The sequence below is a fragment of the Alternaria rosae genome, assembly GCF_020736505.1.
Source record: "Alternaria rosae strain MPI-PUGE-AT-0040 chromosome Unknown BKA58scaffold_8, whole genome shotgun sequence".
Lineage (NCBI taxonomy): Eukaryota > Fungi > Ascomycota > Dothideomycetes > Pleosporales > Pleosporaceae > Alternaria > Alternaria rosae.
In genome coordinates, this window is record NW_025763577.1 from 1,648,129 (window position 1) to 1,663,500 (window position 15,372).

The window sequence follows — 15,372 nt, forward strand, 5'->3', positions numbered from 1 at the left end:
TGGCGACGCACTCCTCTTGTGGCAGTTGCGACATGCCCTCTGGACTCTGTCCCTTTGGCGCGACCTGGGCGTGGTGGGTGGCGGGGCGCGTCGGGAAGGTAAGCGTGGAATGGCGACCTTGAACTGCGACCCGTAGGGACCAGCCGAGGGGTGACCAGCCGGAGGGGGTCCAGGTCGCCTGTCGTCTTGCATCGGGCCGCTCGCGAAAACTCACGCTGCGTGGTAAGGAAACAAGAATCATGTCAGCGCATCTCGCATTGTGTTTATGAAAATAACCGCCTGCGTCATGGGGATCAAAGATTGGGGATGAACGCTGCGCCTTGGCGGGAGTGCCCTCATAGTGATTGGCTTCGGTGCGCAAGTCCGCAGGGCCAATACTCATCGTGCCCGCGCATTTGCCCTGGTTCTGCTGCGTGCGCCGCTATTGCAGGGGGCGTCACGGGGCGAGTATCGAGACGAAGGTTCCGCCACGCCCCGTCGCCGTGAATACCTCAACCACGGGCTCGGGCAGAGCGTCAGAACGGCGTCGACGTTGACTCCAGCTGGGCAGACGTCGGTCCAGATCCGCAGGCGCTAGCCCTTAGGCCCCCTCTGCCGGTCGTCCCCTCTGCCGTTCAGCGGCATCCCGCAGTCGCTGGCCACTCGCACACTGCATCACGGTAATTTCCCATGCCAGACCAGACAGGTTGACATGGTATTTGCTTCGAATGCGATCCTGCCGGCACTTCACTTCGTCACGTTAGCACAGAAGCAAACCTTTGGACACGTGCCCGCCATCATTCGTCCGAGCTAGCTCCGCCCACCGCAGAATTTCGATTCGAGTTTCGCCGAATAGAATTACTGCTCTCGCCCTAGACATCTCGCACCTCGTAAGCGAAAACCCAAGATTGCGTCGACGTGGCGTGTCGTCGCCGCGTACCAGCGACTTTCTTTTGCCATATCCAACGCCCCATCCAACACAAATGACCCGAGCCATGCATTGTGCTGTATAACCTTATCGTGACCGGACAGCATATGGTGTATCTCCTAGGCTGCACCTTGTTAGTGAGCCACGTCTTGAACAAAGACGCGCACATCACCATACCCAGGTACAAATCCCGATCTTTTGTGGATCAAGTCATCTCATGCCACCGGATACCACGCGCCAATCAGCGCAGCTGCCAGATTAGGCATGTCCCTCGGCTGCCTAGATGCGGCCTAGTGTCGCTAAGGCACATGCAGCCTCTAGCTTAACACATCGGTAAATCTTTTCGACTACGAATGCGAGTATAGTCTTGCATGGCAAGGAACAAGCCCATGGCGCTTTTGCGCGATATAATCACATCGATCTGCGTTTCGTGGTAACGCAGCACAGGAGCGCCACGGGTGTGTGTGCAAGCGTGGTTTCAATCTCGCCGGCCTGCAGGTGCATCCCTTGCTATACCTAGCTCGCCACCCAGACCAATTATCGTCTTCTGGGTGCCTTTTCCATCCGGCACATGTATTTCCGCAAGCAAGAAATGCGAAACACGACGTATTCAAGTTCAGCCTCAATCGCGGTGCCCTAACATCTCACTCTTATACCTAACGCCATCCGCTCAGGTATGCTCGAGCCACACCCCGCCAACCCCGCCATCTCTTTCTCCACTATCGAGCCTCTCCGCTGAGCGTCCACTCCTTCTGGACTTCGCATTTGTTAAGAGAACCACATCGCCGTACCAGAATCCCCTTTCTTCAACGCGTCCCTGATCCTCCTCGTTCTTTGGCAAGCGCAGTATAACCTTCGCACCGGTGTCACGAGTCTCCACTTCATGCACGCGCCCGAGCTTGAATTCAAATCCTGCATCAACTTTCTCCCCAGCACTACCGATCACGGCGTCGTAGATATTCCTAGTTTCATCTAGCATGGCCTGGTCGCGCACGACGATAGTAAGTCGGCTGATCCCTATCGCGCCACATGGATGAGTCGTCTTTGTCTTGTCAATTGGTACGCGGACACTCCGAGGCGTGAGATCGTGGCAGAAGAATGGCACCTTGCCCCTAACACTCTGTCCACCTTTCTCTCCCTTGGGAAAAGTCACCGCCCAAGCTACATCGACACCATCGGCTCTCTTCCTCCCTCCTTTGATCGGCTCTGAATGTGTGTCTTTCACCGCTTTGTAGTTCTTTTCGAGCGACAGTGAGTTGGTCAAGCACCAGTCTTTCCAGCCTACGAAGCTGGCTTCTGGGCCCCACCAATGGTCAGGCGCGAGGGAGGGATTGATGAACGAAATGAGCTCAATATAGCAGCCGTCCGCGAGAAGGATCAAGATGTTTGATGTCGCACCATCCGCGTGGAAGCCTCCTGGAGTGAGTGTGAAGTTGTCCGAGAAGAACGATGGAACTTCGGGTAGTTGCGTGGCTGTGTTGGCGGGGACGAAGAGGATGAGATGGTCGAGGCACTGCTGCGACGACGCCATTGCGACAGCTTTATTGCAACAGATCTGTTGTTCGACACCTGGAACTATTGTACGACGAGCGAGTATGTACCTGGAAAGCTCAGCACCAAGCGGTCGGTCGTGTTCGTGGAGTCATCGCGCTCGGGCTTGTCCGGAAGAGGCATGAAGTCGGGAAGCGACAGGGATGTAAGAGGGGTAACTCCTGCCAACACTGTGCTCGCTGCAGGACTATTCGAGTACCCACGGATCTGATAAGGTAAATTGATCCCTATATCTTCACAACAGAACCTTGACGCTCACCTTCACGAACGACCATCGTAAAGCTTGACCTTGACGTCGCAGGCACCTTCCGCACGACCTTGAAGGAACGTGCACTTGACCTCGACCATCCAGAAGAAGCAAGCACCTCATACATGATTGATCTATCACCTTCTACCGCAATACCATGTCGAACGAACGCAGGAGTGCGTTCATCATGAAAGCTACGGATGCTAGCCGATACTCCATACTGGACGACCAATTCAAGACCCCTCCCATCCTACCACCTTAGTCCCACCTCCACGCCCACAACCTCTCACACTCCCTCCTCAACCTCACCAGAACAACCTGCTCGCTCCTATGCTCATAACTCTTCTCACTGTCAAACGACGCTCGTATACTCACGCTACAATCCAGCATTGGTCCTTTGTCGTGGCCGTACTTGTAGCCCTGCATAGGCAGGATCGCGATGTTGAGCAACGCGCAGGCTTCGGGTGAGAGTCGACGTGGCGTGTTTCTAGTGGCGCGTTGGAGGGTCTTGACGATTTGAACTGCGCAGTAGATTTCTTAGAATGCATGGGCGGCCCATGGTGGGAGTAAGGGGAAGTATTGGGGGAGGGTGGAGAGGGTCAGCGGTGGGAGGGATCTTGGGGTGGGTTTTGATCTGATAGGCAGTGTGGTTGGTTGGAACATCGGTGCGGGTGTTGGAATACTGGGCTGCGTTGAAAAGCGGTCGTTCGTCTTGGGCGCTGATTGATATGTTGTTGTTTGCTTCCAATGGAAGACAGTGTGACCAGGTTCTTCTTGTCGCTCGTAGTCGATATTCTCTGGCGATGTAATGGAGATTTATCCGTGGACTGTACTACGAAGATGCGAGGGACGGAGCTTGAGCACGACCGCACTCACGCTCATGTCGTTCATTTGACGCAATGCTTGTGTGAAGCAGGCGCGTTGGGACGTATCTTCTCAGAGCAAGAAGTGGCTTCCCTCAGTCTTGCGTGCACACTGAAGCCAGCAGGTACGCGCCCGATCCTTGTCGAACTGCCTACCTGCTCGGTCATGGTCCTTCCGCAGTCGCTTCGAACGACATGCTAAGTCGCAAAACTATCAAGAGTATTGCGTCCGGTATCGTAAGATTGGCTAAGGTGCTGTCTTCGAAGTAGGTCGTAGCAGACCACCTTGAAGGCACTGCTCGCTCACCTTTTTGCGAACTACAAACAAGTGTAATGAAGGACGTCAAGTAAGTGCATAGTCTCTAAGGCCATATATACTTCCAACCTTGAATGTGCAAGGCGACGCGAAAGATGTTGATTAGTGGTATAAAGGTATGTCATCTCTGGTCGAGGACAGGTGGTGACGGGTAGTTCTCAAGTGCGGGCGGAACGCTGAAGTTTGCCGAGCCCTTGACGAAACCTGCAATCACCGAGCCTCCGGCGGACGCCACCTCAAATGATGATCGCTTAAAGTCAGCCGAAAGAAGGCTGCGCAACATACTACTCCTACTATGTGCCATATTCGGAACTCTACTTAAAGGACTGTATGATTCTACTGTCTCTTCTGGCATGATGACTGGCTGTATGCCAGCCTGCGACAGTGTCAGTAGACCTACCTCTAAGACACTAGAATATTAGCTTGCTAGTGTATCTAGCGCATGCTCAGGTGGATATATTTGTTAGTGGGCACATAGCCCCGCTGGCGTTGGTGCCTCGTGACTGCTTTGCAGGCACAAATCGCCGGGCATGCATTGGAATATATTTGATTATTTTGCCTAGAGTTTTATCAAAGTCCGGTATGGTGTATCGGCTAGCATCCGTCGCTTTCATGATTCATGTCAGCTTCCGACGAGAGCCGGGTTCGATTCCCGGTACCGGAAACAGATACTTTCTTTTTTGCCAGCGTTTCCTCCTTATGCCTGTTAGATGCTATATTCCATTCCATGGTAGCAGCCTGAAGCGCCTGTTTTTGCTTAATTTGTTGAGGTATGTTGTGGAGTTTGAATTGACGTCTATCGCAGCTTCAGATGGACGCTGAGGCCAGCTAGTGAGGCCAGCTAGTGACACCATCGCCTGCCACGTGAAAGCGCGCTTCGGCGCGGGCGCTTCTGACCGTACAGCGACTCCCCCACACTAGCACCTCAGCACATACTATCACGTTCATGGCGAAACTCGCAACACCAGCTTCAAGCTCCAACACGCCGAGATCCTTCGCAAATACCCATGGACATGCGCGATCGGCCGCGCTTGAAGCTGTAAGCTCGCGACCACGACGCAAACAGCGCCGCCCAACCAAGCAAGCGTCGTATGAGCTCACCAACCATGCCAAAGCCTACCTCGAGGGCGGTCAATGTATGCGACACCACTAGCCACACAATATCAAGCTTACACTGACCCCAGACGCCAGCGGCTATGACTTCCTGTACAGCCTCCTCGCCGCGGGCACCAGCATATCGAGACCTGCGCAGCCATACATAGGCTTTCTCGCACCGCCGGCATACATCGCATTCGCCTCTTCCATGGTCGTCGATCCTAGATTCACCACGAAAGCGCAATCGCGAGACGCCGCCAAAGGCTCCAATGCCGCGCTGCGATATCTGCAATGCGTGCACACGACGTTAGACGATCCCGCATACCCAGCGATAAGGAAAGCCTTCATGTTCCCAAGAGAACGCAACAGGAGGAGCGCGCCGAGCTATAGGGCTAGTGCAAGTCTATCACCCCAGCTGGGCAGCGACATCAAGCGAATAGCTGGCGAGGCTGCCAACGAGAAGAGCCTGTGGTATCGCGCAGACGACTTCTGGCATGCTGTGGGGTGGGCGTTCAATTGCGCGATAAAGCATAAGAAACGCTGGAATCGATGGAAACTGTGGCTGAGTATCATGCTCGACTTTCTAGAAGCCGATTGGGATGTCTGCGCCAAACAAAGCAACCAGGAGGGAGCCAGCGACGAGACAAGCATACAACAGAGTCTCCTCTGGCACTACATAACCGGCGACGAGACGTCAATGAATCGTGCAAAGAGGCGCCGAATCATCAGAGCTGTATTTGCAACAGCGACACCCGAGTCGCTAAAAGACTACCCGGAAGTTTGGGAGAGGGAAACAGCAGAGCCGAGACGGAAAAGAAACGAGAACCAGCCAGTGGGGGAAGTTGACTTCGAGACTGGGGAGTTGGCTGACTACGGTAGCGATGAAGACATGCAGGACGCATCGGAAGACGGCGTGGATGAGAGTGGCGACGAGACATTTTCGGAAACCAGCGATAAAGGGATTAGAAACGTACACGACGCCATAGAGCGCCTTGGGGGACAGGACGCGATCGAGCTGCGGCACCGTCTAATAGCACTCGTAGGTACCTTCTGGCTCCAAATTTACGACAACTAACAACAGACAGCTCGCCGAAGTGGCCGTAGACCTACCAGACCTCTTCACCAGGATATATGACCTTTGTGACAACATCTTGGAAGAGTTCAGTCAGCTCCCGACAATGATCTTTCAGGTACTTTTGTCTACCATGAAGCTACCCGATGACATTCAAGTCGCCTTCAACGCCAACCTTCTCCATGGTCTGATAGCCAGCAAGCCCCCGAACTTCTTTCTCCGAGACCCTACTCAACAGGATTTCGAAAAGACGCTTCTTCCACTCAAGGGCACAACCCAGAGCTTTGCAGCAAACACCAAGATTTCCCTCATCCTCGAGCAGTTGTTCATGCACATGATGAAAAATAACGCTCTCGCCCCTAATCCAGCTCTTCGCAAGGCTATGGAGGCTGGTATTCAAGCTCGACGTAGTGTGTATGGTACGGGTAAAGGCAAGAGAGGCAACGCTGAGGAAGAAGAGCAAGGAAAGAAGCTGCTGCAGGAAAGTTCGGACAGGCTGTTGGGTTTGCTTGAAGTATTGGAGATGGCTCATGGTAAGACTCCGCAGTGGACGAGAGTGAAGGAATCTGCACTGCTCTCTTTTGGCTCAGGTTCATCGCTTTCTCCTGCGCCTGATAGCGAGACTGAGTCCGAAGATTAAAGAGGTAATTGAAGGATGTTTTCCCAGGAATGTCGAGGCAGCTTGCTATCATCCAACAAGCAGCGGACTGAACGACACTGAGACTTAGGCACTCAGCCCCGCCTCGTTTTTGATGTCCAAAAACCACACAATGAAATACCAGCGTATCTGGGTTTAAACGCGTCACTATTTGGACTCATTACCAGCCTTTTCTTACCTAGGTGCCCTGTGCACGGTCGCACTGGTCCCATGCCTGTCTTTATCTCGTGATATATCCAGAACTGACACTCTACTGACCCCCACTGGTATACTCGCATACCGAGCACGGCCCCATCTGCCTTAACTTCGGTATCAGCTTCTCAACAACTACACCGATACCCGTAGAACACACCGAACAAAGTCGCAATGGCTTCTAAATCTCGGCTTCAATCCAGACCCGCGCAGATCGTTGTGATGAAGGAACGAAGACTTATGCGCCTCCTAATCGTACGCTAATTCTTGACTTGCGCAAAAGCAGATGTGCTGACCGTGAATCTAGACCGACACTATTACCGAGATCGAGGCGTACATCAGGAACCAGCAACAAAAGAGTCTGAGGTTAAAGGTGAATTCAGTAGGACTACGAGCCGAACGCTCAACAACTTCGAGGTCATCATCGACTCCTATACGACTCATCAAGCCTGGGGTAGAGGATGTACTCCTCGGTGTACGTAGGCAGTCGTTGAAGTCTACACTGCTCGCGGCGCAAACACCGCGCACAAAGACCAGTAAAGAAGACGAGTGGCTCACGTTGCAAGAGTGGTTGACTCGACACCGCGGGATTGCCTCAAACCCGGAAGATGAACGCGATAATTCCAAGAATGAGTCCTTGAAGTAGGCAATGGCAGCGAATATCCGCCACCGGCACCGCACTGACTTCGAGTTCTGGAGAAGAACGATTAACGTCGACAGTTGCTTGGACCTGTTAAACCAAGACATATCCTCATACAGCAAGTATGACCTTACAGACTACCCTTTGCAGGCCCCTTCCAGAATAACGGCTGTCCGCCATGAGTCGGAGTTCGCAAATGCTCCAATACTCGGTCCAGAACTCGCTTTGGAGATTGATGTACACCCCCGATGCTTACCGCTTCTTACTTGGATGGACGAAGACCTTGAGTCGCTCGTTCCCGCTCCTCTTACAATGGCCGACTAGTGGAAGTCCAACGGCCGAGCTTTCCGATTTCTTGATCTTCCTGAGGAACTTCGGTACCTCGTATACAATCAGGCCATCGGCCCCTACATATGTTCATCGCTGAGCAGGGGCGACTCCAGCGGAAACCAGTATCTCAGACTGTCCCGCCCCAAGCGCCGCTTCACAGACATGCATCGCTTTGGGAAAGTGAGTGTTGACGAAAGCGAATACCAAGTTTATCCCAACACGCTTGCTCTCACCTGTCAGCAAATTTGCTGTGAAGTTAAAAAGGCCACATGGGAGCGAACAACAGCGTTGCTTAACGGGTATAAATCCCCCTCTATTTGCCCTACTTGGCCCCATGTTTTCGTCCCGTATCATGCGATGCGTCGTATCGAGCTCAACCTCTCTATGTCGGATTACTTCCAGTTTCTGGGACTGAAATCGGAGTTTCATCACGGGTTCGTCGAGTTGGACGACGAGACTACTCCTGCAATTGCTCAACTGCGCGAGATACCAACCTTGTTCCATCTGCATCTTTACTTCACTACTCGTCCGCCTACACGGGCTGGTCCTGGCAATACTTGGAGTTCGTTGGACCCTTGGGTTCTTATCGCAGGAAATAGGGGTACGAAAGTTGTCTCGTGCCAGAAAGTCTTCGTCCACTGGTTCTTCACACTGGCGTGGGCAGACATCAGACATATACCCCGAGTCACCTTTTCTGGTCATGTCAAAAGACGGATTGAATGATGTCAGAGTATTCCTTTGGTCTTAGTACTTCAAGGAAACGACAAATCTCCAACGATGAAACGATCAGACGGATATAGTCTACGCCGTGGCAAAGACTGTGAGTACCACGTACTGGAAAATGGTGTCTACTTTACTAACGACTCGTGTAGGCCTCCGATATGTAGGTGTGAGATGCCTTGCGATTGGTGGAACGTTCGTTGGCCGTATCTCGAGGGTCAAGATCCGAATTTCCAGCCTGGTGCTAAGGATATATATCATACCGCCTTCGATCCCGGTGAATTCGATCGATTCGATTGCATGGATTGGGATCATCCAGGACAATGGTCTCGCCTATCACATATATAGCAGCAGAGGAAAGCATGTTGCGAGGGAAGGGTGAAAATTGTAAACGATAGTATATCTGACATCACCTTGGCAATGTGGGTATATAGAGCAATGAGCTAGCCAATAGATGCACGCTCCCTGCGCCAGACTGCGCTGAGCACATCATACAACAAACGATGTACCGCTTAGAAGACGTTGCCCTTAGTCTGCTTGCCGTTCTCCTCCTCAAGCTTCTTAACATTGATGTTCTTCCAAATGTAGATGCTAGCCAAGCACAACGGCACAAAGCACGCACCAGTGATGACCATCTTACGTTGGACATCGGCATAAGCACCGACAACGGCATCGCGCTCCGGCGTACCATCAAGGAACGAACTCTGTAGGGTAATGTTTCCGAAAATTTTCATGTAGTCGGGCTTGCTGGCCTCGGGCAGGCGCATGAGCATCTGTCCAGGGAGAATGTTGTTCCACATGCCACCGGCGATGGCATATCCGATGGATGAACCGAAGCTACCAAAGAGACCCCAAACCGCGTTGACGACGGCGATTTCTTGGTGAGTGACGGGAACCATGACGGCGAGCTGGGCGCAGGTGGCGAAGAAAGCCGTACCGAGACCGACGAGGACTTGAGTGAAGGCAAGAACACCGGGGTTGGTGGAAGGGTTTCGGAATGGGATCAAGAGAGCGGTACCGAGGAGAACGATGGGTACACCAGTGTAGGCTGTCCACTTGAAGTTACCAGACTTATGGATCCACCACGCGATGAGTGGGCTGAACGTTGACGAGGTAAGCGAGAAAGCGTTAAGAATGTATCCAGCATGGGGAATGCTTTGCCTGTGTACGACGAGCAAGTAGGAGTAGAAGTATCCGTTCCAGCAGAAGACAGACAGGAACATGACGCAGTAAAGCAGGCAAGAGCCGACAATGGTACCGTTCTTTAGGTACTTCCAAGGTAGGAATTGAACGGGCGCGAACTTGGCTTCCCAGATGTAGAAGCAGGGGAAGAGGCAGATTCCGAGGACGATGCAGGCGATGATGTAAGGTGTCTTCCAGCCCTGAGGCGCGTAGGCGACGAGACTGAAAGGCAGAACAAAGAGACTCCACGCGCACATGATGAGGATGATGCCGATGACTTTGTCGTCAGTTAGTAGCTATACGGAGGAATTTTGAGAGGAGTGTGTGGCTTACTGTCAAACTGTATGATGTAGTACTGTAGCGATTGCAGGACGTTACGATCCGACTTTACGTTCTTGACGAGACCAGCCTTCCTAGCCTTGCGGTACATGAACATCATGAGCACCAACGCGGGAGCGCAGCAACCGACAAAGATGATAATGAAGGCGCCGAAAGCCCAGCGCCAGCTGTTGTGATAATAGAACAAGTCGGCGATCGCAGGTCCGGCGAAAGTGCTTGCGATACGAGGAGTTCCGTTGAGGGTAAAGATGATCATACGGTTCGTCAGGCTGGTGCAGTCTGCGGCCATGATGTCGGTAACGAACAACACACCGATATGGCCAGCCCAGTAAAGGACGTGACCGGCGATGTAGGTCTGTACGTTGGTGCAGGCAGCTTTCATGGCCATACCGGCTACGACGATGAGCAGCATGAAGAAGAATCCCTCCACGCGACCAAATATATCGATGACCTTGGCAATGACGAGAGGAAGGCAGCCACCGAGCGCAGTTGCCATTACACTTCCAACGTTTAGAAGACCGTGAGTACCGAATGCCGAGGTGATGAAGGGGTTGAGCGCGGCGTCAATGGCATTCTGCAGGAAAGCGACGAATTCGATAAGGTAAATGCTACACGGACAGGTCAGTCTGTGAGTTTCGCGGTTTGAATCATGTTGAAACATACAAGACCAGCATCGTAATCAAGGTCGGCGTGCTCCAAATCTCTGTGATTGCGCGCACCCGCTGAACACCGTTCTGGAAGTTTTCTGACTCGACAGACTTGGTCTCTCCATCGCTGCCAGTCTCGTGGGCATTGAACGCCTGATGACCATTCTTCTCCATGTCGATGTCTCTCGAGGGACGACCAAAGCCCTCTACAGGTCGCACCGCGTCAGTCGCAGCCAGGTTCGACATTGCTGAACAAGGATGCCGGAGAAATGCCGGGCAAGGCAGGGTATGAAATTGGGATGCAGGTGAGCGACGATCGTAACACAGGCAGCGCTGCCATACTTAAGTATCCCTCGGCCCACTCTCCGAAGACCGGACAGGGAATGTCAGCGCAGTTACAGCGTCTGAAAAATTTGCCATGTGTATCCCACCCGGTGGCTTGGGATCATCTCCCACCGTCCAGGTATCTCGTATGCCCAGAGAGCATTAGGCGCGGCTAGATGATCAGATAAGTGCTAGATGATCAGATAAGATCCAATCTCGCCGTGAGCTGATTGCTGGCTCGTCTTGGCTGTGCCGCAACGCTGCATTGCCAAGGTCTTGGCCCGTGTTGTCAGTGGCGGTCGTAGCTCCCGGCTCATCGAAACGAGCAGTGTGCGCCGAAGCTTCAATTCCGTGCGGGACCAACCTGAGGGTCTCGCCTCGTGGATGGAACCGTACGAGGAAGAGCATCCTCGTTGAGCAAGCGCGTGTGGTTGCATGATCCAGCTTCGCGCCGTTCCTGGCGTCTTCTAGCTGGCTGCACTAGCAGCCAGCGTGGGAACTCCATTGTGCTGAGGCCCGACTGTCCACGAGCATGAGAAGAAACTTCATCGCGCCCGAATCTTTGCTCGTGGCTGTTTTGATGGAGACATGTGGCTTTCGTAATGCGGGTGCAGAATCATGAGGTGGAGGTTGTTGGGAGAGCATTTACCCCAAATTGCGCGCGAACTGCCCCTCATGACAGCTAAGTCGGAGCGCTAGCCGGTGTTGCTGGTCACGATGACATCTAATCTTATCAGATCATCGCATCTAGCTCGGCTGAAGCGGCCATTTGACAGGAACTGGTCACCATCCGCGTTAGCCAGTGGGGCATGGAATGAAGAGTCGGGTCCTGCAGGGTCGTGAGGGGCCGTTTTGGTATTGGAGACGCAGCCACTATCACTATGGCCCCACCGTCGCCTGGTCGCCACAATGTTATGTCGCTTCCAGCTCCTAATCCTTCGTGGCGTCCGAGAATGCACTCAAATTGGCAGAGTCTGGATGAAATGTTTTCCTCTGAAACTGTGGGTATTCGTATGAGTGGTTTTTCAGGTACAGGTTAGGGGCGACGAGCGTGTTGCAGCCGCGTCATGACCTCGGTCGACCTCTACGGGCATGACTCCGCTGCGCAACATATATACAGCTATTGGGATATAGGCGACACGATATACTGCTTTACATAGAAGTCGTCGACTGGAACGACCCCATACAGGCTATTTATAGCACACAATTCGCCAAAGTTCAAAGCCATGCGTGCCTAACACCGATTCCGCGACCACAGCACGCATAATCGCTCCATTGTGCGAATGTGGAAGCTGCTGTCATGAAAGTAGCAGACACAACATTTGCAGCTACTAAGATGAAGATGAAAATCCTCTCAAATATTTCGAGCGCCGTTATACAGTTTAGCTTACCTGATGTCTGCCTCTCGAATGTACGTACCTAGGGATGCTCATTCCACGTGATAGAATCGGGAGGGAACGGGTCCAGTTGTATTGAAGGGTTGCTGATAGTGGAACCCATCCCACGGCAGTAGGGTACAGATTCCAAAAGTGGCTGTTCCTAGTGTGCAATAGGCAATGCAGTAGTCCATTCTATGAAGTGTGTTTGGAAAAATGGCGTGTTACGGACTCACCTCGGAACCCGGGATCGGGACTGGCAGAGATGAGGGGGTCCTCTCACGTGTCGCTTCCGAGGTTGGCTAGCTTCGACTCTGAGAGCGACACAGACGCGCCAGCTCTTCGCTTCCGTTCTTTCACTGCATCTGCTTCAACTTGCCAACATGAACGCATCTTGACTCTCAGCCGACGTACAGTTTAATCGTACGGTTTGTCTCTATAGACAGCAATCACATCGTCTCATTTTTAGTGACCTCATTGTCGCACACTGGATGTCAAACCTGCTTCACCTGCAGTACGGAAGCACAGCCAATAGGGGTAAATGTGTTCGGAATTTCGTTATCATGTCCTTCTACTACGTCTATTTCGCGTCTTTTTTTATGTGCCGCTATCCATTATAATGCATTAGTCGGAATATTGTTGGCAGGAGGCAGAAAAAGCCGGATTACTGTAACACGGAAAGTCTTTGTGTTGATTTCAGAAAGCCGTAGTGGCTCCAACACTGGCCATTGCAAACCTCTTTCCCGTCTTGAGAGCTTAACCACAAGAATGAGAAAATACTTGGTACAGTCACGGTTCACATCGCCGTTCTAAGGGATGTGCGCGCATTCCTCAAGTGCGAATACGTCATCGTACAAATTCACTCTCACTCCGACCACTACTAGCTCGCGGCCGAGTGTTTGCTCACCTGTACGTTCCAAAAATGTCTGCGGTGGAGATTTCTTGGCCTCTCCAGGCTGCGACCTTCTCTTCTCCTGACTGCGTTATGAGTGCGTCAACGCCTACCCACGAAGAGTTGGACATTTGCAAAGATGTTTCTCTTTTTTCCTTCTACAGCTCGTCGCTCTTGCGGTCGCCGTCGCTATCAACAAGTCAGTCCCCAATTATGGTTCCTTCTGCGGTACTCCCTCGCCCGTGTTCGACAACGGTACTAAAGTAACCGATTGAGTGGAGTACTTCGAGGAACTCGAGACAATGTCTGGTCAGAACGGTCAAGGTGCTACTGCCGCCTGGGACGCGAAACCTGGACCAATTCGTTGGCCACGCGACTCAACTAACAACGCCGTTATCCCATACTGCTTCACACAGGAGTGGGATTGCCACAATAGCCGTCACATCACTGAGAGTGGTATGGCAAAATGGGTCGAGTAAGCGAAAAACATATCCTATAGAGGCATGATGAGTGTCCGACTGACCGATTTAGTATCTTGGCGGCCCTGCGGGCGGCCCTGCGGGCAAAGAGTCTGGTCACGCGATCAGTTTCAAAGAGCGTCTGGATAGCGATGGAAAGCCAATGTACTGTGCAACCATCAAGAAATACCGAGACGGCTGGAACGCGGGTTTATCCCACGATACAGTTGCAATCGAGTTCACCGATGATGCTGACTGGGGCGGCGCTGTTGGCCTGACGCAAAACGGCGATCCCTGGCAGAATCTTGTCAGGCTCGCTGATGGCTTTACGCTTAGTGCTGTTCTGCACGAGCTTGCTCATGTACTAGGTAAGACATCATTAGCAACTGCAGACGTCGATACTGACAATCATCAGGCATGGCGCATGAGCGCAACCGCAACGATCGCGACACCTATATCAGAGTCTAATACAAGCAACGCGCAGACTGGGAAGACGTAAGTGACAGCCACTATCACTGACACATACCGTATACTAACATCAACAATACAGTGCCGGCACCGCGCCCGCCAAAAGGAAGGCGACCGCATCACCGAAGACGGCCTCTCCCTATCCATGTATCGCGCTCTAAAGTACCAATGCACTTGTGTCGCCTTTATCGAGAACTTTGTCGAGCCCGGCTGGCCCATCAAAGCCGCCTCCGGCTACGACCTCGCGAGCATCATGCACTATCCTAGCTGCAACGGCTATGCAAAGCCAGAGTGCAATGATAATGGTGTAGACTGTCCTATTCAGGCTTGTCTCGACTGGAACGACCACGGCGAGGGACTTGGGCTGTTGGAACGCGCTACGAAGCCGAGCGAGATGGATATTCAATGGGTTAAGCAGAATCACCCTTGGAATGTGGATGGTTGAGTGTTGAGTGTAAGACTGGTTACCCTACGACGAGTTCAGAGGTTGGCAGAATGCTGCGTGTAGACTAACATGGTCACCGCCGAAGCCCTCTTCATAGGGTGTTAGACTGGTGTGCTTGACAAAAGGCAATACATTACCATTCCTAGAACCCTCGACATCCACGAGTGCTACAAAGCTTAATCATGTAGTTCGTTCAGATCGCGATTTTCGTTTCTCCGTCCGTGTATGCGGCGATCGAATCCGCTCGCCAGAGTGCATCAGTCAGCGTGCAGAGCCGCATCGAGGCTGTGCATCTGCCAACCCTCAACAAGACGGCTGCAGTCTGCAGCAACCGTGCGCGTGGATCTCTCTTGTGTCGCACGAGTATCAGTTGCTTGCGCAGCTACACGAAAAAGTTTTTTCTCCCTCAATCGTGTTTCAAAAGCTGTCCGGTGCGCTGTCGCGCTGACCGGTTATGCAGCGATCTCTTCTGAAGACAAGGGTCGTTGCATATGCATTCAAGCCGACGAACACGCAGCCAACGAGAGCTAGGAACGTGCAAATGATGCAGCGATCGAGTGGATTTGTCGGTGTTCCTGGAGCTGTCTTGAGTAAACGGTCAACAGGGACCGTGGGACAGTATTACACATCAAAGCGTGGGACCGATAGAC

At 52.7% G+C, this 15,372-nt stretch overlaps 5 protein-coding genes and 1 non-coding gene across 6 annotated transcripts; 4 read left to right on the forward strand and 2 right to left on the reverse strand.

Moving 5' to 3' along the window:
* Positions 1-1,276: 1,276 nt before the first annotated feature.
* Positions 1,277-2,757, reverse strand: BKA58DRAFT_230125 (glyoxalase-like domain-containing protein). Its single transcript, XM_046166463.1, has one exon. The coding sequence runs from the start codon at positions 2,436-2,438 to the stop codon at positions 1,578-1,580; it is 861 nt and encodes a 286-aa protein (XP_046022885.1). The 5' UTR covers positions 2,439-2,757; the 3' UTR covers positions 1,277-1,577.
* Positions 2,758-4,460: 1,703 nt separating this feature from the next.
* BKA58DRAFT_t68 lies at positions 4,461-4,548 on the forward strand. The gene has a single exon. It is a non-coding gene; the product is annotated as a tRNA-Glu (tRNA).
* A 40-nt stretch (positions 4,549-4,588) lies between these two features.
* BKA58DRAFT_471874 (uncharacterized protein) lies at positions 4,589-6,926 on the forward strand. The gene is made up of 3 exons (XM_046175251.1): positions 4,589-5,020; positions 5,069-6,018; positions 6,065-6,926. Exons 1-3 carry the CDS (start codon positions 4,831-4,833, stop codon positions 6,689-6,691), a joined length of 1,767 nt encoding a protein of 588 aa, XP_046022886.1. The 5' UTR covers positions 4,589-4,830; the 3' UTR covers positions 6,692-6,926.
* A 44-nt stretch (positions 6,927-6,970) lies between these two features.
* BKA58DRAFT_423208 (uncharacterized protein) lies at positions 6,971-8,964 on the forward strand. Its single transcript, XM_046172851.1, has 6 exons — positions 6,971-7,156; positions 7,209-7,376; positions 7,692-7,778; positions 7,866-8,051; positions 8,112-8,691; positions 8,744-8,964. Exons 1-5 carry the CDS (start codon positions 7,076-7,078, stop codon positions 8,592-8,594), a joined length of 1,005 nt encoding a protein of 334 aa, XP_046022887.1. The 5' UTR covers positions 6,971-7,075; the 3' UTR covers positions 8,595-8,691; positions 8,744-8,964.
* Positions 8,965-9,021: 57 nt separating this feature from the next.
* On the reverse strand, positions 9,022-11,139 carry BKA58DRAFT_230356 (major facilitator superfamily domain-containing protein). The gene is made up of 3 exons (XM_046166466.1): positions 10,776-11,139; positions 10,107-10,720; positions 9,022-10,050 (listed from the first exon to the last, which is right to left on the reverse strand). The coding sequence occupies exons 1-3, from the start codon at positions 11,003-11,005 to the stop codon at positions 9,104-9,106; spliced, it is 1,791 nt and encodes a 596-aa protein (XP_046022888.1). The 5' UTR covers positions 11,006-11,139; the 3' UTR covers positions 9,022-9,103.
* A 2,514-nt stretch (positions 11,140-13,653) lies between these two features.
* On the forward strand, positions 13,654-14,722 carry BKA58DRAFT_442725 (uncharacterized protein; the record flags this gene model as incomplete). Its single annotated transcript, XM_046173925.1, has 4 exons — positions 13,654-13,821; positions 13,883-14,177; positions 14,225-14,271; positions 14,360-14,722. 4 exons carry the CDS (start codon positions 13,654-13,656, stop codon positions 14,720-14,722), a joined length of 873 nt encoding a protein of 290 aa, XP_046022889.1.
* Between the last annotated feature and the right edge of the window lie 650 nt (positions 14,723-15,372).